Source organism: Psammomys obesus, unplaced genomic scaffold (genome assembly GCF_907164565.1).
Source record: "Psammomys obesus unplaced genomic scaffold, mPsaObe1.curated_primary_1811, whole genome shotgun sequence".
In the NCBI taxonomy this organism is placed as follows: Eukaryota; Metazoa; Chordata; class Mammalia; order Rodentia; family Muridae; genus Psammomys; species Psammomys obesus.
In genome coordinates, this window is record NW_026596240.1 from 12,451,055 (window position 1) to 12,471,915 (window position 20,861).

Here is a 20,861-nt window from a genome sequence, read left to right on the forward strand (position 1 = left end):
TCCTGCTCGCTGAGTGCTGGAATTGCAGGCTAGGCCTGAGCTGGACCTGCTTGTGACCCCCTGCCGAGCCACCTCTCTAGTCATTTTTATTTTTAAAAAGGATTTTTAAAATTTAAATTTGTGTGTGTGTGTGCACATGAGTGCCACTTCCTGCAGAGGCCAGAGGCGCCTCATGCCCTTGAGCTGGTGTTGGATGTGGTTGTGAGTAGCTCAGCGAGGTGCTGGTGCCTAAACTCAGGTCCTCAGCAAGAAGAGCACATGATCACCAACTGTCTCTCCAACTCCTGTCCTAAATAGTCTACTGTTTTAAAAATATTTCTAGTTAACTTTATATTTTAGTTTAGGGTGTCTGAGTGTCTCGCCGGCATGTGTCTGTGCACCATGTGTATGCCGTGCCCTGCGAGGTCAGAAAAGGGCATTGGATCCTCTAGGCCTGGAAGTAAAGACAGTTGTGAGCCTCCATGCGGGTGCTCTGCGAGAACGGCCAGTGCTCTCAATTGCTGAGCCATCTCTCCAGCCCCAGTTTCTGTTGTACCCACTGAGCAATCTGCTGAGCCCCAAAGTGATGCTTTTGAAATGTATTCCATAGACTGCAGATGCTCTGAATGGGCTTAGTGTGATTGGGCAGAATGGCCCAGTGCTGAATAAGGGAGGGAGGGCAGCCTGAGCGCAGGGAAGCAGGGTGGTGGTTTCTGATGGCCCTGGGCAGAAGGGAGGACACAGAGAGTGCTCTAAGTAAAAACGAACCCAGCATACGAAGTGATGAGTTTCAGTGTGGCATTCCCACAAGTATTCAGTATTCATCGCCTTCTTGAAGAACTGTTCTGTGGCATCATTCTGCTGTCAGGCTCCTGTGCAGATGGGCAGAAATTGTCCGTGAAGGAAGACTGTATGTCTGGGCATCTAGGTCTGCATGACACCAGAGGGTCCAGTGGTTAGACCCCAGGCTAACTCTGCTGATCTGTTGGTCCCAGTCATCGACGTCTGAGTAAATAAATGAGGTGGTATGTGAAGCCCTCCTACTAGGACAAGTGCTTTCATTGAGTTAGCAGCATTTGTTTTTAAATTATGAAGGAAAACCTGGCGTGGCGGCGCACGCCTTTAATCCCAGCGCTCCAGGGGCAAGAGGCCAGCCTGGTGTACAAAAGAGTCAGGGCAGCCAAGGCTACACAGAGAAACCCTGTCTCCCCAAACCAAAAATAAACACATTTATGAAGGTAATGTAACATTGTTAAGGAATTTTGTGAAGTATGGAACTATAAAAAGTAAATTAGCTTGTCAGGTCTGATGTTAGAAGACCAGGCCAAGGATGCCAGAGGCAGTGAGACCTTAGCTCTTGACAGCTGCCTTTAGTAATCTATTTGAATGTGGTTTTGTCCCCACAAAGGGAGCCGTGCCTGATGCACAAGCAGAAGAGACTGGTGACTGTTGGGGCTCTGCCGTTGCAGGCTGGGCAGCTGGGCAGCTTCACTGGCCTTCTCTGTGAGCGTGGCTCCACTGCTGCCCTCCTTTGCTGTTTATCTGGCCCAGTGTAAGTCTGAAATTCAAACCCTAATCACGTGGATTTGGACCTGAGTCCAGATATTTTTGAGGAGGGTGACACAGAAAAGGAACAGAAAGGTGGTGGGGTCCTGTGAACGCTGTAGGCAGCTGGTCATTTTGAAGTAGCAGTTGATGCTTGGGGAGCTGCTGAAGCCTCATGTTCTGGGGTGGAGCAGTGACAGTGGACGGTACAGGTGGGGAAGAGGTGTCAGGACTCTAGAGCAGTGTACCCCAGTGCTGAGGATCTGTGGGTGGGCCCGCACTTGGGTTCCAGGCCGTCTTGTCTGGACCAAGAGAAGCAGGGGAGCACTAGGACCCAGAGGCGAGCATGCTTCCTGACAGTCTAGAGCAGCACTAGCGCAGAGTGAGACTCATCAGCTGGCAACCCGGGCTCAGTGTGTCTGCGTTCAGGAACCCTTGGGCAGTAGAAGGGACTTAGTCGGCAGCCCCATCACTGCCCCTGTCCCTACCTAGGGAGGCCCATGGACGGAGGGAGGTCTGTGCCTGCCGGCTTCTGAGCCGGCCCATCACCGTGACCCCTCCTGCCTAGGTTTCTGCCTTTTCTCTCGGTCTTTGGCTAGCTGGGGGAGGGGGTAGAGTCCGGGTGAGCAACATGGCCCAGAGCAAGAGGCACATGTACAGTCGGGTAAGTGGCCTGATCAATATGGGAGGGCCCTGGGAGGGCTGTTGGAACAGGCCTGGGTGCCTGTGGACATCACTTGGGTGGGGGCTGGGGAGAGGCTGGCTCTCAGCTGAGGCACTCACACACTGGGCTTCTGAGGAGCCTTCAGAGCGCTGATACTGGCAGGCAGGACCCTAACTGGGACCCACCAGGTTTGACCTCTGACTCCTGCTGGCCCTGAGTCTAGGGGTTTCTGAGGGGTCGGGTTTGTCTCCAGCCTGGCCTGTGGGTCAGAAGGCCTGGCAGTGAGGCCCTTTCCAGATGCTCTGCTATCTGCCCTTCCTCTGTGTGAGGGTTAGCTTTGCATCCACTGGCAGAGGCGCCTGACTGAGAGGCGTGGTGGGAGGTGTGGGAGGGTCTCCTGAGTTTGTGTCTAGTCTTGACATGGTTGGCAGTTCCTTCATTGTCAGGGCCATGGGATTCACATTGCCCCAGGTGTGATCTCAGCTCCACATCTCTATAGAGTTAAGTGCTCACCTTCCCGGCCCAGCTTCTTGAGGAGGGAATTAGGCAACGACAGGCTGGGAGGTGTTTGACTTCCCTTGCTCGGGCAGGACCCCTTTGTGAAGCCAGCTGTGATGGTGGGGGATCAGGAAGGAGCCTGCAGTCTTTGGGCCCCTCGGGTCACACTTTACCGTCTATTTGTTTGCTGCAAGCTCCTTGGTTGCATGGAACAGCTACTGCTAAAAATGGCTTAGGTGTGATTTTCTTCCAAATCACAGTCTGATTTGGGACCTAATTTCATGGGTTCTGTCATCACGGATATGTAAGGATCTGGGAACTTCCCAAGGACAACGTTTTCACTGATGCCTTTGCCTGCCCAGATGAACTACTGCGCAGGGTTGAGGACAGCGAGGGGCTGACTTGAGGGACTTTGTTTATTTGGTCTATGTTTTTTCTTTTTGTGACAGCATGGCCCGGGGGGAGGCTCCAGAACTTGAGGCAGAGTAGACAGAGCAGGACACAGACCAGGAAGAGGGAGCTGGGTGGTCAGTGGGTGGGAGCCGGCCATCAGGATTGTCACAGTGAAGGTGGGTGGGGTGACAGGAATCATGTCAGGGAAGAGGTGGCTTGAGGGCCTGGAAGGAGACGCAGCTCTGTGCCTCTGAGGAGTCTAGTGGGGTGTGCTGGTGTTTGCCTGTGGCCACAGCGCTCAGGACTGCAAGCTCCATGCTAGCCTAGGTCATACTGGACATAGGTCTTAAGAGCAATAACAAACATTTTAAAAAGCTCATGCACGCGCGCGCGCACACACACACACACACACACGAAGGAGGAGGAAGAGGTGGATAGTGATGGAGAAGATGGAAAAAAAGCATTGAATCCCAAGGAAGACAGTGGACAGTGGAGGGGCCACTGAGCCGCCGACTCTCTCAGTTCAGCCTGAGGCCGGGTCTGAACTGAGTTGTTTGCCCGTTCTTACTTTCTCTCCTTTTGGCCAGTGCACCGAGAAGCAGCCATATGGTGATGCTCAAAGATTTGTCAGTGAATCCTGATTTGTTATATACTTTAAATATAAGTTCTTAAAAATTCCAGTAGATTCTAGAGGATTTTGGAATTTTTTTTTAAGGTGTTATGGCACACGCCTTTAATCCCAGCTCTCGGGAGGCAGAGGCAGGTGGATCTCCAAGTTCAGAGGCCAGCCTGGACTACAGAGTGAGTTACAGGACGGCCAGAGCTACATAGAGAAACCCTGTCTCTTAAAACTAAACAAACAAACAAACAAACAAAAAATAGTTGTTATTGTTCTTTTTGTGACTTTATTTTTTTCATTTTTTTTGTGACATTTTCTCACGGTAAGCCAGGCCAACCTGGAACTCACTGTGTAGCCCAGGCTGGCCTCAAACTCACAGTAATCCTGTCTGAGCCTCCCAAATGCTGGAATTCCATGTGAAAGGTATCAAAACAAGGTTTTTAAAGACTTCTTTAAATATGGCCTAATTAGGCAGGCCTTTATTATATGGAACCACTTATTATATGTAGCCCAGGTTGGCCTCAGACTCATGGCTAGCCTCCTGCTTCAGCCTCCTGGGTGTCGAGGCCTTAGGTGTAAGCCACTGTACCTGGCTTTGGGGAGTTTTAGATATGTCACCGATGTTTCTCAGAGGGAAATTTGTGGGCTCACTTAGTTCTCGGAATGAAGTTTAAGGACATGGCTTCTGGTAGCTGCTCCGACTGGGACCCTGTCTGTAGCTCGTACACATCTTTCTTTCAGACGCCGAGTGGCAGCAGGATGAGTTCGGAGGCAAGTGCCCGGCCCCTTCGGGTGGGCTCCCGAGTAGAGGTGATTGGAAAGGGCCACCGGGGCACTGTGGCCTATGTTGGAGCCACACTCTTTGCCACTGGCAAATGGGTGGGCGTGATCCTGGATGAAGCGAAAGGCAAGAACGATGGCACTGTGCAGGGAAGGAAGTATTTCACGTGTGACGAAGGCCACGGCATCTTTGTACGGCAATCCCAGGTAACACGTGCATAGGTGTTTGCAAGCTTGTGTGTGTGCGTGCGTGCGTGCGTGCGTGCGTACATGCGCAAATATTTGCTGTTCGAGCCGCTTGTGTGTAGGTTCTCTTTTTTCCCAAGTGGGACAGGAGAATGTGGTTAGCAGCTCTAGCCAAAGGGAAATACCCTGTACCCCAGCTTGCTGGGGAGCTCAGGAGGGACTCACATTACAGGCATTCTTGATCTGACTGCACTGAGTCTGTTCTTTGGCTTCAGATCCAAGTATTTGAAGATGGAGCAGATACTACTTCCCCGGAGACTCCTGATTCTTCTGCTTCAAAAGTCCTCAAGAGAGGTATTAGCTACACACTGAAGTTGCATCTTCACGGCCAAGTTTTCCGCCCTTCTCCTAATAACAGGGTGTCTGCTCTATATTTCCTCGTTCAGTCCTCCCCATCCACTCAGAGGGTCTCTCCCCCTGACCCTCTGTACAAATGTTCTTTGTTGCTGTTTGTTTTCTACAGAGGGAGCTGAGGCAGCTGCAAAGACCAGCAAACTGGTGAGTGGTTTTGGGGGGGGGGAGGGAGGAAGGCCCTGGGCTAGGCAGGGGGAGTAGGCAGGGGTCTGAACTGAATTAGACTTCTAGTCACCCAACTTCCTGAAGAAGGATACTTTTTGGGTATGAGTTGCTACATTAGGGCTAGAATAAAAGTGATAGGAAAATGGTTAGGGTCTAGAAGTTTCGGGTCAAATAGGATTGAGCTGAGGGCAGAGGGGGTTGGAAGGACAGGCCTAACCCTGGTAGTGTAGCCAGCTTCTTACCTCCTGGTATCCAGAGATGCCAAGACCTGGGAGTGTTAAGGAAGGGTAAGGTGGAGAGTGGAGGGAGAAGGAGCGCCTTTGTTCACAGCTGTTGTAAGATGCATGCAGAGAACCCTTCCCAGCAACCTTTGTCTCTTTACAGAGGGTTGGGAAGTAGGCCTCGGACTTTTCTGAACATCCTAGAAGCTCTTCCTTGAGGGGCCCTTCTTTGCTCGGGGCTTGACACTTGCCCTAACTTCCTCACCCCTTGCTTGTGTTCACCTGAGTTGGTATTAACTTATGCACAGGATGTCCGTCTGGCCAGGCAGTGGCTCTCTAACTCTGCCCTTTCCTGCTCCTCACGCAGCGGGGACTGAAGCCTAAGAAGGTGGTGTGTTTACTGTTTGTGCCTGGGTGGGCTGTGAGCCCCTCCCGCTCTCCTGCATGCCCCTTCACCCCACTGCTGCATGCGTGTGTGTGTAACCATGGGGCTGGGCTGGCCAGAGGAAATGGCAGTTTGTCTTCTAATGTGGGTTTGAGGAAACAAGCACATCAGGTTCATGGACCAGGCCAACTCAGCACTCATTAGAGAGTGTTCCCTGCTCTAGACCCCAGTTAGAGACTCCAGGTGCTTGAGGACAAATCGCACAGAAGGCTTACAGTCCGTTCTCACATAGCCAGGCTTGGGGGTGGTGGGAAGAATGTTGCTGGGAAAAGTACGATAGAATGGTTGGGTAAGGAGGAGGCCGTTGGAACACTGAAGAGCAGCTGGGAAGTCAGAGCTTTGTCTGCCCACCTCCGAGTCAGTGCTGCCACCAATGCCCACCTCACTGCCTGGTTGCTTTCGCTGCCTCCCTCATGCAGTATGTGCCCGAGGCTGACACACTCTCCTGTCTAGGATCTTGCCTGTGCCACCTCCTCCCTTCCACAGACTTCTCTTGAGGTCTTTTTGGGAGGGTTTCGCTTTGTAGCCCAGGCTAATTTGGAATTTACTATGTAGACCAGGCTAGCCTAGAACCTGTGGCAGTCTTTCTGCCTTCTTAGTGCGGGGATTACAGGTAGGCACCAACACGTCCACCTTCTCTCCACAGACTTTCAACCACTTCCTCACAACAGTCCTTTGGGCCTCTACCCGGGTTCTTTCTGCCCTGCATGTGCCTGTCTGAGCTGTGTATGCAGTACCCTGAGCTCCCTGTCGCCAGCCTGTCTCAGTCTTCCTGGTGTTGCATGGAAAACTTCTGGACTGGGACAGTGGGAAGGGGGAAGGAAACGGCTTTGAGTTGAAAAGACTTGGAAGTCTTCCCACATGTTAGTGCTTGTTTTTGATCCTGGGCCCTAGCTCTGGGTAGGAATGGGCTTCCAAGGCAGATAATGCTGTGCAGGATACAGGGCACATTCGGGACTTGCTTCGCCCCTTGGTTATTGTGGTTGACGCCCCAGCCTCACCTCAGATCCCTTAATAGAGAAGAGCATGGAACTACAGTGTGAGACTGGAAGAGGCCTGGCTGCAGACTGACATGCCCTCCTAGGGGCCTGAGCAATGCTCATGTCCTGGTGACCGCAGCTGCTTATGCTAAAAATGTCCCCTGATGGTTCGGTCCAAGCAGATCCTCTGCCCAGGTTTCCTGTAGTCCCACACAGCGCAGCTGGGTCCAGAGCAAAAACCTGTGTCTGTGTACTTATGTGTATGGGTCTTCGCTTGCATGTGTGTTAGTGTACTATGTCTGAGCTGTGCCTTTGGAGGCCAGAGGAGTGTGATGGATGACTCTGGGGCTGGAGTTAAAAGATGGTTGTGAGTCACAAAGTAGGTGCTTAGAATTGAAGCCAAGTCCTCCATAACAACAGCCAAGGATCTTAACCTCTGAGCCATTAGCTTCCTGAAACCGGTGTTTTTAAAGGGAGTCAAGAGAGAACCTGGGAGCTTCTACAAAATTCCTGCCCTCTCTGAACAGCCCTTTGGACAGGCTTTCATCTCTATAGCTTGGAGAGGAGAGGGAACGCTGTCATTAGAGCTGTTGCTGGGGCCAGTGGCCTGTCCCAGGGTTCCCTAATCACTGTGTGCTCTTGAGAGCTGGGTGCTGGAGGGTTGTGCTGACATTCTGGGTGTGATGTTGTTGTCGGGGACCAGAGAGTAATTATGAGACAGTCTGATGGTCAGGCCTTCTGTCTCTGTCCCCAAATTCCCTGACTCCAAAAGGTGCCATTTCTGCAATGGCCCCTGGCCCGGCTTTTTGGAGCAAGCTTTTGAAGGTGGAGAAGAGGAGGGCGGAGCCAGAACTTGGTGTTTGGGTGGGGAGGAAGGGCGGCCCTGCGGAGGACTTAGTCCCATCAGGAGGAGGAGGAGCCACCCGGTTCTGGGTGGTTGCTAGGTGACCTAGGACTGGTAGCTCCACCCCCATGGAGCCGAGGAGGGTGGGTGCATGACGTCAGGTGGAGCTGCTGCTGCTGCTGCTGCTGTTGCTGCTGCTGCTGCTGCTGCTGCGGCCACTGAGTCTGCCATCAGCTTAAGCTGACGACCTGGGCCAGGCAAGGCTCCGGAGCCTGCTGGAACTTGCAATCGCCCGCTGCCCTGTTGTATACCTGCCAGGGCCTCTGTGTCGCCGCCGCCGCCGCCGCCGCCGCAGCCCTTTTCAGGCCTGGAAGCTGAGGCTGCATTGTTGGGATTTGATGCACTAATCTGTCTCCGCCGCCTTTTCCTCCCTCCCTTCGTCTGTCTTTCCTCCCTGTGTTTGCCTGCCCTCCTCTTTCCCTCCCTCTTATTTCCTCTCCTTGCTCTCTGTGGTTTTCTGCAATGATGAGACAGGCACCGACAGCCCGAAAGGTACTCTTGCTTGCTCTGGTCCTGCTGTTGGGTTGCCAGGGCGATGGAAGCAGGCTGCTGGGGTGGGGGTGGGGGCTGATTGACTTCATCAGTCTACCTGGCTGGGGGAGGAGGGTAAGGATGAAGAGGAGGACAGGGAGAGGTGTGTGTCACCACTGTGCCCCACCCCTGGACACACATATATAGATGTTCCTTGATCTGCCTGCTTTGGGCTCTGGTTGAGTCTGTTCCAGTCCTTTTACCTAATGGCCTCCGAGGCTTGGGCTTTAGGCAGTGTCTCCTGCGGACAGGCTTGGGAGGGTTTCCTGGGGCCAGCGTGAGGCAGCAGCACGGTCTATCAGTGCATGAAGCAGGCCTACTTCCCAGCCTTTGCCGGGATGACTTATGCTGGTTCTTTCAGCATCCCGCCTCCCCAGAGTTTGTGCTAAGCAGTTTACCAGGGTAGGACGCGGACCCTAGAGTAGTTTTTTACCTACAGCTGTGGTGAATTAGTCCTGAGTAGAGGATGCAGATTGGTTTTCTTGGATTCAGAGTCTGCTGAAAGCAGAGCTCAAGCTGAATCTTAGTCTTTGTAGAGCTCTGAGGCCCCGGCAGCAAGCCTCTGGGAGTTGGAGCTAATTGCCCCTTTGCCACTTTGGAAAAACCCAAAGGCGACCTGGGTTGCTCTCAGAATGGTGGTTCCTAAGGGCTGCTGCCCACCCCCACTTCCTCCCTCCAGCCGAGAGGGTACTTTGCTGAGCTGTGGGCTTTTACTAATGCAGTATTCATAGTCCTGACACCTGAGCCTTCTGCCTTAGGGATGGAGCTTGCTGCAAGGCCTGGACCTGAGGCGGAGGGAGGCGGAGGGAGGGGGTCAGCCCTGTTTTGTCTTAGTGATCTGAGCTCCCATTTCTGAGTGTACGTACTCTTTTCACCCTAGAGAGGACCTAGGGTGTCCTCTCTAGAGTCTAGCACTTGAGGGAAGAGTCTGACTTGAGAAAGTCCTTGGGAGTGGTGTCTGGGTGGGGCCTCTAGGCTGGAGTGGGTGAGGGTGTTCACTGAAGGATGGTCTCTGGAGGCCTTCTTGCCAGATGCTGCCTTGGTCTCCTGTGGCTCAGCCCAGGGACAGGACTTGTGGGATTCTGGGTGTTTGAAGGGGTTGGGTAAAAATGAGAGTAGGAACAGGGCAATGGGAAATGTGAGTTCCTGAAGTAGGTACGGTGACTCCCTGAGGGAGGCGACGGGGCAGGGTTGGTGGGGCTAGCCCTGAGCATTGCTGCTTCTGCTCTCATTGCTCCCTCTGTCCTTCTGCCATGACCCTTTCTTTCCTGACTCCTTCTCTTCTGGCTCCTGTTGCCTGTCCAGACCACAACTCGGCGGCCCAAGGTGAGAACAAGCAGCTCTCTGTAAGCCACTGCTGAGTGCACATATGTTTCAGGCATGTGCATGTATGTGGGCATGCATGCTAACAAGTCAGTGTTGGTCACGGTGCACCGGGGAGAAGAGTTTGAGGCTGGTGAATGGACCCCTGGGAAAGTGATTTCTAATTCTTTAAGACATTTTATTTTGTGTGTGAGTGTTGCCTGCATGTACGTATGTGTACCATATTGTGCCCTCAGAGGCCAAAAGAGGGCGTCAGAGCTTTTGGGAGCTACCGTGTGGGTGCTGGGACTCAACCTGGATCCTCTGGAAGAGCAGCCAGTACTCTTAACTCCTAAGCCATCTCTCCAGCCATGGCAACTTCTAACCCTTCAGAGGCCACCCTAGCCAGTAGATGGAGGGTGCAAGCGCAAGTGAGAGGGGCTGTGGCCAATCCAGACAGGCTTTGGCCCGGCCTGGAAGGGTGAGATTAGAAGAAGTGAGTGCCCAGTGTCTAGATGAGGCCTGGGTGGCAGCGTTCATGGGGTAGTGTGTGATTTCTGCATGTCTGCTCACCAGGAGAACTGGGGTTCAGCATCACCAGGGGCAGCACTGTCTACCCCAGGCTCTGTGGCTTCCTGGAAGCTGGCCAGCTCTCCACCCCAGCACTAACAGGGACCTGGATACTGTTAATTAGAGCTTTGTCCTGGGGGGAGTACAGGGGTTGTCTGTACTTACCTCACTTTGAGGGCCCTCTGTACAGTTTCCAACTCAGCCCAATTACCTCCAGGATCCCTTGACATAGACCAAAGAAGTGAGGTTCAGCTTGACTCCCCAGAGTAGGTAGGCTTCCCAGGGGAGCAAGCCCAACTCTACACTTTCAGCCCTGCCCTCTGTGAGAACGTGGCAATTGAGAACAATCTCTGATCTGTTCTTTCCTTCTGGGAATGATATTGAGGCACTTTTTCTCTGTTGGGGGAGTTGGGCGGGCACACAGTACAAGGATGGGAAAGGGAGTATTGCGACGTTGCTAGAATGATCACAAGTGGGTCACAGAGGGGAGTTTGGGGGAGTAAGAGCCTGCTTTGAAGGTTAGAGCAGAGTGGGGAGGAATGTGGACATAGTACAAAGGGAGGAGCCTTATAATCTTCTGTCCCCCACCCTCTCCTCCTCTCCTCCACTGTCCTTTGTCACTGTTGCTTTGGAACTCTCGTCATTGCCCTCCCCTCCTGCCTTTGGTCTCACTGTGCTTCATCTACCCTCTCTGTCTTCGCTCTCTCCTCTGCCTCCTTCCCTCGCTCTGTCTCTTCACACTCCCATATTCTATTCTCTTTGTGGCCTGCCCTTTCCCTCTCAATAGCCTACTCGCCCAGCCAGCACTGGGGTGGCTGGGCCCAGTAGCTCCTTGGGCCCCTCTGGATCAGCCTCAGCCGGTGAACTGAGCAGCAGTGAGCCCAGCACTCCAGCTCAGACTCCGCTGGCAGCACCCATCATCCCCACACCGGCCCTCACCTCTCCTGGAGCAGCACCCCCACTTCCTTCTCCCTCTAAGGTAAGGACAGCCAAGGAACCAAGGGGCCTGTAACCCTGGCTAGGTGCTGGAAACTTCCCCAGGGTTAGGGAAGCCCTTGGACTCGAATCAGAAGGCTGAAGTGCCCTTTCCTTTCTGCCCTTCTGTACCTCTCATATGCCACGTTTCCCTGTACATGTCCATATGCCACTTGCTCGTGATTCTCAGTCTAGGAAGATGTTTTTATACACTTTGCTCCAGCTCAGTTTTGTTAGGGTGGGGAGGACCTGTGCACAAATCTTGGGAACTCCTCTTGGCAGGAAGAGGAAGGACTGAGGGCCCAGGTGCGGGACCTGGAGGAGAAACTGGAGACCCTGCGTCTAAAGCGCTCAGAAGACAAGGCGAAGCTGAAAGAGCTGGAGAAGCACAAGATCCAGCTGGAGCAGGTGCAGGAATGGAAGAGCAAAATGCAGGAGCAGCAGGCGGACCTGCAGCGGCGCCTCAAGGAGGCTCGGAAGGTGGGTCTTGGTCTGGAGCTGGTGCCGGCAAGCTGGAACTGGAAGCTAGGAGGGGAACTGGAAACTAGGCTGGGATGTAGGGTGCCCAGAGAAATGGGCAGCTCGGGCTTCACTCTACTCCTGCTCCACCTGTCTCCAACCTCCAGGAAGCCAAGGAGGCACTGGAGGCAAAAGAGCGCTACATGGAGGAGATGGCAGACACAGCTGACGCCATCGAGATGGCCACTCTGGACAAGGAGATGGCTGAAGAGCGGGCTGAGTCTCTGCAGCAGGAGGTGGAGGCACTGAAGGAACGTGTAGATGAGCTCACCACAGACTTGGAGATCCTCAAGGCTGAGATCGAAGAGAAAGGTAAGGGACTGGGAAACATGGGGCCTGGCTGGTGGAGCAGGCCCAGCATGGACTCACTGTTGCTCTCACAGGCTCTGATGGGGCTGCATCCAGCTACCAGCTCAAGCAGCTAGAGGAGCAGAATGCCCGCCTAAAGGATGCCCTGGTGAGGTAGGCCTTTGTCTGTCCCTCTCCTGCCTCAGGTGTCAGCTCTCATTACCTTGTGACTGCCACACGCTATCTGCCATCCCTCTTCTCTTTGACTCCTTCCCTTGCTCCTTCCGCTTCTCCACAGGATGCGAGATCTCTCTTCCTCAGAGAAGCAGGAACATGTGAAGCTGCAGAAACTCATGGAAAAGAAGAACCAGGAGCTGGAGGTTGTGAGGCAGCAGCGTGAGCGCCTTCAGGAGGAGCTGAGCCAGGCAGAGAGCACCATCGACGAGCTCAAAGAGCAGGTGTGAGAGCCCAGCCCTTCCCCAGGCCCCTGCACTGCCGCTTCTGCTGTCCCTCTCCTTCTGGGTCCTTACAGCAGCTTCTCCCTGGCCATTCCCCTTCACACAGGTGGACGCTGCCCTGGGTGCCGAGGAGATGGTGGAGATGCTGACTGACCGGAACCTGAATCTAGAAGAGAAAGTGCGGGAATTGCGGGAGACCGTGGGGGACTTGGTAAGAGGAGAGCAAGTCCCAGCATTCTGACCCTGATGGTTGTGGCGATCGGACCATCCTGGCCCTGCCATCCTGACCCTGCCTGTGCACTCTCCCAACTTTGCGGCATCCAGGAAGCCATGAACGAGATGAACGATGAGCTGCAGGAGAATGCACGCGAGACGGAGCTGGAGCTCCGGGAGCAGCTGGACATGGCCAGGGCCCGAGTACGGGAGGCCCAGAAGCGTGTGGAAGCAGCCCAAGAGACGGTTGCGGACTATCAGCAAACCATCAAAAAGTACCGCCAGCTGACTGCCCACCTACAGGTGCCTGCCTCACCCCTGTTCTCTGCCCAGAGCACCCTAGGGCTCCCAGGACCCACAGAGCCTCACTGTCTGTTCTCAGGATGTCAATCGGGAGCTGACAAACCAGCAGGAGGCATCTGTGGAGAGACAGCAGCAGCCACCGCCAGAGACTTTTGATTTCAAAATCAAGTTTGCCGAGACCAAGGCTCATGCCAAGGTCAGGAAAGTGGACACCTTACACCTCAGGGGTGTTAGAGAGCCCGGGGTGGGGGGGTGTCAAGGTTGGGGAGTAGCTGTGCGTTATCTTGGGGTGGGGCTCTGGACTTAGAGTGTTTTGTGTGGTAGTTGTAGAAGACTCCTAGGCTGGGTTTATTCTAGCAATAAGGGGCCTGGTGGATCTGCAGCTTTCCATCCAGACTGAGAGCCCTCCTCCCTGTCCACCTTCCAGGCAATTGAGATGGAGCTGAGACAGATGGAGGTAGCCCAGGCCAACCAGCACATGTCCCTGCTCACGGCCTTCATGCCTGACAGCTTCCTTCGGCCAGGTGGAGACCACGACTGTGTCCTGGTGCTCCTCCTCATGCCCCGTCTCATTTGCAAGGTATGGCCAGCCAGTCGCATGTGCAATAAAAGCTATTAACTTTGCTGCAAGGCAGGCGTTGAGGATGTGAAGGGCAGGCGCCGTATGCCCACGGAGTACCCGAGGCTGTGGAGTGCGCTCGCTCGGCAGGGTCTCAGCGCACGCCAAGCCAGCTGCCACCTTCGGGAGCTGAGCCTCTGCATTCCACCAGCTGCAGGCCAGACATGTCTGGAGAAAAACTGTGTACAAACAGTGAGAAACAACCCGGTAGAGCCCTTAGCTTATGGTAGGTCTCATCAGTCACCTAGAGGTGCTTGAATGTGTTCAGGAGTGTGCACGTAGGCTACATGCAGAGCCTGTGTACTTCACATGAGCTACTCAAACAGGGTTAGTGTTCACAGGAGGGCTCTGAAGCCAGTCCCTTCCAGGTCAGAAGCTGGCCAGAAAGGAGAAGTAGTCTCCTGTGAGGCAGTTGCTGATCTGCTTCAGGTGGAGGTTACTGGAGAATGACATTTCAGCTGGACCAGTGGTGGCTGGGGTTGGGGCTAAATGGCAGGGTAATCAGGCGGACTGTGAGAGCGACAGCATCATGGGCTCCTACTGCGCTTTGCTCCCTCCGTGAGCCCCCTGAGCGTCTGCGGGCTGTCTGTGCTTCTCTTCCATTTGCAGTCACCCTCCACAAAGCTGCTCAGCTGTGTCGTGGGCTCCTGGATCCGTGCTTTGTCCTCTCTCCCAATTCTAGGACCCTGATCTTCTCCCTGCAGGCAGAGCTCATCCGCAAGCAGGCCCAAGAGAAGTTTGACCTAAGCGAGAACTGTTCAGAGCGGCCTGGACTGCGAGGAGCTGCTGGGGAGCAGCTGAGCTTTGCTGCGGGGCTGGTTTACTCACTGAGCCTGCTGCAGGCCACGCTGCACCGCTATGAGCAGTAAGAGCCCCCTTACCCCCCCCCGTCCCTTCCGCCCAGGGCCGTGGCTGCAGGCCTGGCTGGAGCTGAGCCAGTGCCTGGAGACCTGGCTGCAGGCCTGGCTGGAGCTGAGCCAGTGCCTGGAGACCTGGCCTCACAGAGCCACCCTCTGGTCTTTAGCGCCCTCTCTCAGTGCAGCGTGGACGTGTACAGGAAGGTGGGCAGTCTCTGCCCTGAGGTGAGCGCCCACGAGCGCTCCTTAGACTTCCTCATTGAGCTGCTGCACAAGGACCAGCTGGATGAAACTGTCAACGTGGAGCCGCTCACCAAGGCCATCAAGTACTACCAGGTCTGAGGCCAGAATTGAGGCTGGGGGAAGTGGCAGGGCAGGAGGGATGGCTAACTAATGGGAGCTCTTGCTAGGATATACAAGGTTCTATGTCCGTGGTTGGCTGCTTGAGTCCCGGTTTGTTGTGGTTTCATTGCTGGAGGAGAAAGATCCAGTTCCTTTGCTTCGTTGGTTTGAGACTGGGTCTCGTGTAACCCAGGGTGGCCTTAAACTTGCTATGTAGCCAAAGATAACCATGAACGCCTGATCCTCCTGCCTCCTTCCCAAGTGCTGGGATAATAGGTCTGCGCCATCATGCCTGGACTTTAAACAGTTTGTGTGTGCAGTGTGTGTGCACATGTGTGTATGTGTAGCACATGCCACAGTGTGCATGTAGAGGTCATAGGGTACATGAGGAGGTTGACTCTTCGCTCCCACCATTTGGCTCTTGAGGATTGAACTCCAGTTGTTTGGCTTGGGAGCAAGTGTCTTTACCGCTGAGCTAACTCACTGGCCACTTTTATAAGACAGTATTTCACTGTAGTTCAGGTTGGCCTTGAACTCCCGATGTCCTTGTCTTAGACTCCCCAACACTAGGATTATGGCCCTGCACCACAAATCTCTGTTCTTGTTTGCTCTGATGGGAAATTAGTTTGTGGTGTGACTGCTGGAGGTTTTGGACAGTTTTGTGCTTTTGAAGAGCACAGTGTCCGGGACTCGAGCTCTAGCTTGGGAAAGGGCAGTCTCCTAGCCTTGTCCCTCTGTGGCTAAAGGCGCCTCTGTGTTGTCCCTCCTCAGCATCTGTACAGCATCCACCTTGCTGAGCAGCCCGAGGACTCCACCATGCAGCTGGCTGACCACATCAAGGTGACATGCTAGACCAGGGGTTAAGCTTGCTGTAGGGATGAGGGCAGGAATGGAGATGGAGAGGTCGGCGAAGGTAGAGGACCCATGTGCATGCGGGACTTCTTAGGGATGATGATGGGGCAAAAGAGCTCACGTTAGGGGCTAAGACAACATGCTCCTTTCTGCACAGTTCACCCAGAGTGCCCTGGACTGTATGAGCGTGGAGGTGGGGCGGCTGCGTGCCTTCTTGCAGGTGAGAGCACATCTGGAGAGGAGGGGTTTGTTCCTAGCCCTCCCTTCCCCTTTCCCCCAGCGCTAATGCTAACTTTGCTGTTTCCTGTGTAGGGTGGGCAGGAGGCAACAGATCTTGCCCTTCTTCTCCGAGACCTGGAAACATCATGCAGTGACATCCGCCAGTTCTGCAAGAAGATCCGAAGGCGAATGCCGGGGACAGATGCTCCTGGGATCCCAGCAGCGTTGGCCTTTGGATCACAGGTTTAGGGCTGAGACCTTGAGGGATGGAAGCTGAGCGGAGACAGGAGGGGCCCAGCACATAAGGATCTGGACCTGGTCAGGGGACTGAATTGGGAAGCTAGGAGCCACGGTGCTGGAGCAGGGAAGCCAGGAGCCACGGTGCTGGAGCAGGGAAGCTAGAAGCCATGGTGCTGGAGCAGGCTGTGCTCTTGACTCTAGCCTTCACACAGGTGTCTGACACACTCCTCGACTGCAGGAAGCACTTGACATGGGTGGTAGCTGTTCTGCAGGAGGTGGCAGCCGCGGCCGCCCAGCTTATTGCCCCCCTGGCAGAGAATGAGGGGCTGCCTGTGGCTGCGCTGGAGGAACTGGCTTTCAAAGCAAGCGAGCAGGTTGGCCGGGAACCTTGGGCTGCGGGCACAGCGGGGGCTATGGGCAGCCTTTCATGCCCAGCCGTGGCTGTTGCAGATCTACGGGAGCCCCTCCAGCAGCCCCTACGAGTGTCTGCGCCAGTCATGCACCGTCCTCATCAGCACGATGAACAAGCTGGCCACAGCCATGCAAGAGGGCGAGTATGATGCAGAGCGGCCCCCCAGCAAGGCAGGTGGAGGGTTCTGGGCCAGTGGCCGGCAGGGGGCAACTTGAAGAGCTGCCCTGATTGTGGAGGCTGGAGAGGCTAGAGAGGGAGCATCCTGCCTGGAAGTCGGGATGATTTTCTTGTGACTGGATGTCTCTGAAAGGAGGACACTAGTGGTCTTGCTCTGCCTCCACCATCTGATCCACTCTAACCCTCTTCCCCTCATCTGCCATCCTACACGTTCCGTCCTCCTGCTCCACTGTCTGACGTACTCCATCCTTCCCCTGCCTCCACACTGGACCCACTCTCTTTTTAGCCTCCTCCGGTTGAACTTCGGGCTGCAGCCCTGCGTGCGGAGATCACAGATGCTGAAGGTCTGGGCTTGAAGCTTGAGGATCGAGAGGCAGTGATCAAGGAGTTAAAGAAGTCACTCAAGATTAAGGTGCGGTGGGCTGGAGAGGTGCATCAGTAGTTAAGAGCACTAGCTTATCTTCAGGGGACCCTGGTTTGATTCCCAGAACCCACGTGGTGGCTCACCACCATCTGTAACTCTAGTCCTAGGGGATCCAGTGCCTTCTTTGGCCTCTGAGGGCACCAGGTACATACAGGGTACATAGACTACACATAACAAATTAATTAATTAATTAAAAATTTTAAGGTGAAGGCTGGGAAGTGTGGTAGGACTGGGTAGCAGCAAGTGCTAGGAGAGGGGATCAAGGTGTGTGGGAGCTGAGGCAAGTGGGACCTATAACTGGGGATCACCAGGGAGGGAGCCCCATGTCCCATAGCCTAATCGGGTCCTGCGGCTCTGGGAGGATGCTGGGAAACTGAAGTATTACCTTGTCCAGGGGGAGGAGCTGAGCGAGGCCAACGTGCGGCTGAGCCTCCTGGAGAAGAAGCTAGACAGCGCCGCCAAGGATGCAGATGAGCGCATTGAGAAAGTCCAGACGCGGCTGGAGGAGACTCAGGCCCTGCTGCGGAAGAAGGAGAAGTCAGGCAGCACCCTGGGGCCCTGAGTCCTCTGCCCCTTCCTCCTGTTGGCAGCTTTCTGTAGCTGCTGGCTCCTTTTTCCTTGTAGTTGACCACCCCATTTTTCCTTCCCTAGTCTCTTCCACTGCCTCGCCCCAACTGTAGCTGAGGTTGCCTCTAAGGGCCAGCTGTCAGGACTGGGAAGTCATGTGGGGCTGTGCGGAAGGACACACCTCAGCCCCGGTTCTCTTCCACAGAGACTTTGAGGAGACAATGGATGCACTCCAGGCTGACATTGATCAGCTGGAGGCAGAAAAGGCAGAGCTAAAGCAGCGCCTGAACAGCCAGTCGAAGCGCACGATTGAGGGGCTCCGGGGCCCCCCTCCCTCAGGCATTGCTACCCTGGTCTCTGGCATTGCTGGTGGTGAGTACAGGGGCAGCGTGCCATCGGTTTGACTTCCGGTGCCCATTGCCTTAGGTGTTCATCCGGGAATGTGCTTGTCCCAGTTTCACTCTGCCTGTTTGCACCAGGTTTTCATTTTCCTGAAAGATACGTTCAGAGACCTGCTGTGTGCATGAAGTCAGAATAACACTGAGTTAGGCTCTAGAAGCTGTCCCTTCTGGATCTGCCATTTTCAGGAGAGGTCAGGCCACAAGTGCTGGAGTGTCTGGCCTTGTGTGAAGCCAATGTCTAATGGTCTCTCGGCTTGCCTGCTCCATTTCATGCTTCCGTGGATTTCCGTGGCTTCATTCTCTCTCTTCCGTGGCGGATTCTCCCAGTTTTGCTCACAGCTTCTGTTCTGACCTTTTCTTGGCCTCGTAATACAGTCAGGGAGCCTTATGTGGAGTTTTTCTGTCTTCCAGGCTCAGTTTCTCAGTCCCCTGGGTAAAGAAGAGGCTGCTGCCTCTGATTCTCATTGCCCTGCTTTGTTTCTTTCCCCTTCAATTCTGTACATAACATTTTCACCCCTGGAGGACAATCTCCTAGCCCCATAATTAGACTGCCAAGGTCCCGGGCCTTCCTCATTGCTCACCTCATCTGAGGTCTTACCCTCATCAAAATTCTGTCGTAGATACCTCAATTCAAGGAGGTGGCCAAGTACCTCTGTGACATTGTGCTCCTCCCGCTGAGACAGCTCCACATTCTTTGAGAGGGAATCTGTAGATTCACCATTTTGAGTTGTTTGAGTACAGGCCCTTAAACAAATTCTACATCTGAAGTAATGAAGCACACCATCAAAAAAGGAAAGCGTCTGCCTCAGAGCGAGGGGGAAGCCTGAGGAGCCGGGCAGTGTGAGAGCACCTTCTCCCTCAGCTTTGCAGCCTGGAGCACTCGGTGCACAGGGGCAGCCTTTCCTGGAGATGAGGCAGGAGGCAGGAGCAGCCCCACACCCAAGTGCTTCCCTCATTCAGTCTCCGCCATCCGCCGTGTGCTCTGACTCATGGCATTGCCACCTTTGCTCCCTTACACATGTCTGCCCACACCCCAGAGGCAGAGGCAGGTCTCAGGGAGGAAGTTTCAGTGGTGAGGAACAGGGTCTTCTGTGTGTTGTGCCCAAGTTCCTCTGCTTCATCTTGTGTCCCCACGTCACCTAACCCCCTCTCTCTTTTCTGCTTCCCCATGGGCTCTCCAGAGGAACAGCAGCGAGGTAGAGACCTATTCCACCTATCCCACTGGGGTTCACCAAGGCCGCTGGGAACGGGGGCTGGGGAGGAGGAGGGAAGGGGAAAGGTGAAGAGTACAGTTTTCAACCCCCCACAGCAGGGCTGATGTCATTCCATATGCTGTCCACAGGGCTTGCTCCTGGGCAGGCTCCAGGCGCCTTGCCAGGCCCGGGGCTGGTGAAGGACTCACCGCTGCTGCTTCAGCAGATCTCGGCCATGCGGTTGCACATCTCTCAGCTCCAGCATGAAAACAGCATCCTCAAAGTAAGCCACTTATGGGGCCCATGGGGCCAGAGCTGGGGGCATGCCTGGCAGTTGATGGGCAGCAAAGGCCACTCGTCTCTCCGAGCGCTGACTCTGTGCCCTCCCATCTCCTGACAGGGAGCCCAGATGAAGGCCTCCTTGGCAGCTCTGCCCCCTCTGCATGTTGCAAAGCTTTCCCTCCCACCCCATGAGGGCCCTGGTGGCCAGCTTGCGGCTGGGGCCCTGTATCGCAAGACCAGCCAGCTACTAGAGACACTGAATCGGCTGAGCACACACACCCATGTAGTAGATATCACTCGAGCCAGCCCAGGTATGTCCTGTCCACTCCTGAGCAGCTGGAAGCAGCCTCTTCCTCCCACCAGGCTCCCCTAGAAGCTTCCTTGACTCTAGACTTCAGTTTCCCTGATTCTCATATTCTCTCCCCACTCTCTCTTTCTCCTTTCTTCTCTGTCTCCCCTTTCTTTTTTTCATACTGGGGGGTTCAACTGAGGGTCTCAAGCTTACTAGGCTAGTGTTCTGTAGCCCCAGTTTTTTACTTTTTAATATTTTTATTTGTGTTTGGTTTGTTTGAGGCAGGGTTTCTCTGTGTGGCCCTGGCTGTCCTGGAACTTGCTGTGTAGACCAGGCTGGACTTGAACTCAGAAATCCACCTGTTTCTGCCTCTCTGAGTTCTGGGATTAAAGGCATGTGCTACCGTACCCTGCACTTTTTAAATGTTTTATGCTTTTGTTTGAGACAAAGTCTTAGTAAGTTGCCTAGGCAAGCCTTGAACTTGCAATCCTCCTATCTCCGTCTCCCAGGAGCTGAGGTTCTAGGCTTCCCATCAGACTCAGGTCTTTCCCTCTGAAGTGCCTGTCATATGTGGGCCCAGTACTGATGCTACTGACCATGCATCAGCTGCGTGGCTGGGCATTAGTGTCCTCAGCATCTTTCCCTCCCTCCTCACAGCTGCCAAGAGCCCATCAGCTCAGCTTATGGAGCAAGTGGCTCAGCTCAAGTCCCTGAGTGACACCATTGAGAAGCTTAAGGTCAGTCACAGCCTGCCTTTCCCACACTGCGCTCCCTTGGGTTATCCTTGGGGAGCCAGGCACTTGTGAGGGTTCTCGGGGCCTGTTCCATGCTTTGTGGCACATTGTGGAGCGGGCGGGAGGGAAGGGAGAGTTCTTGCTTTAGGGACTGATGATAAATTCCACATCGACAAAGTCCTGACTGGGGCCGTCTTTAGGCCGGTGAACCGCCGGTGCTGTGCGAGTGTTTTTTTTTTTTGGGATGCATGGCTGCAGTTTCTGACAGCTGCAGTCATCAGAGGGCAGAGCATTTGCC

At 54.4% G+C, this 20,861-nt stretch overlaps 1 protein-coding gene across 5 annotated transcripts in view; it reads left to right on the forward strand.

The window, feature by feature from the left end:
* Positions 1-1,923: 1,923 nt before the first annotated feature.
* The window catches only part of Dctn1 (dynactin subunit 1), a 20,166-nt gene continuing 1,228 nt past the window's right edge, over positions 1,924-20,861 (forward strand). The window contains exons 1-30 of one of the 5 annotated variants that reach the window (XM_055596425.1): positions 1,924-2,188; positions 4,440-4,685; positions 4,940-5,018; positions 5,188-5,222; positions 5,832-5,852; positions 8,268-8,285; positions 9,630-9,650; positions 10,984-11,175; positions 11,454-11,651; positions 11,798-12,002; positions 12,074-12,152; positions 12,277-12,436; positions 12,543-12,647; positions 12,761-12,952; positions 13,032-13,148; positions 13,380-13,532; positions 14,276-14,436; positions 14,596-14,764; positions 15,542-15,610; positions 15,780-15,842; positions 15,935-16,084; positions 16,294-16,455; positions 16,532-16,663; positions 16,957-17,082; positions 17,489-17,631; positions 17,867-18,033; positions 19,244-19,258; positions 19,405-19,538; positions 19,656-19,848; positions 20,487-20,566. In XM_055596425.1, the coding sequence (XP_055452400.1) occupies positions 2,156-2,188; positions 4,440-4,685; positions 4,940-5,018; positions 5,188-5,222; positions 5,832-5,852; positions 8,268-8,285; positions 9,630-9,650; positions 10,984-11,175; positions 11,454-11,651; positions 11,798-12,002; positions 12,074-12,152; positions 12,277-12,436; positions 12,543-12,647; positions 12,761-12,952; positions 13,032-13,148; positions 13,380-13,532; positions 14,276-14,436; positions 14,596-14,764; positions 15,542-15,610; positions 15,780-15,842; positions 15,935-16,084; positions 16,294-16,455; positions 16,532-16,663; positions 16,957-17,082; positions 17,489-17,631; positions 17,867-18,033; positions 19,244-19,258; positions 19,405-19,538; positions 19,656-19,848; positions 20,487-20,566 (3,618 nt within the window). In that variant the 5' untranslated portion in view covers positions 1,924-2,155. Of the gene's footprint in view, positions 2,189-4,439; positions 4,686-4,939; positions 5,019-5,187; positions 5,223-5,831; positions 5,853-7,917; positions 8,286-9,629; positions 9,651-10,983; positions 11,176-11,453; positions 11,652-11,797; positions 12,003-12,073; positions 12,153-12,276; positions 12,437-12,542; positions 12,648-12,760; positions 12,953-13,031; positions 13,149-13,379; positions 13,533-14,275; positions 14,437-14,595; positions 14,765-15,541; positions 15,611-15,779; positions 15,843-15,934; positions 16,085-16,293; positions 16,456-16,531; positions 16,664-16,956; positions 17,083-17,488; positions 17,632-17,866; positions 18,034-19,243; positions 19,259-19,404; positions 19,539-19,655; positions 19,849-20,486; positions 20,567-20,861 lie in introns of those variants that run through there. The other 4 variants (XM_055596422.1, XM_055596426.1, XM_055596424.1 and 1 more) reach the window with 4 other exon arrangements.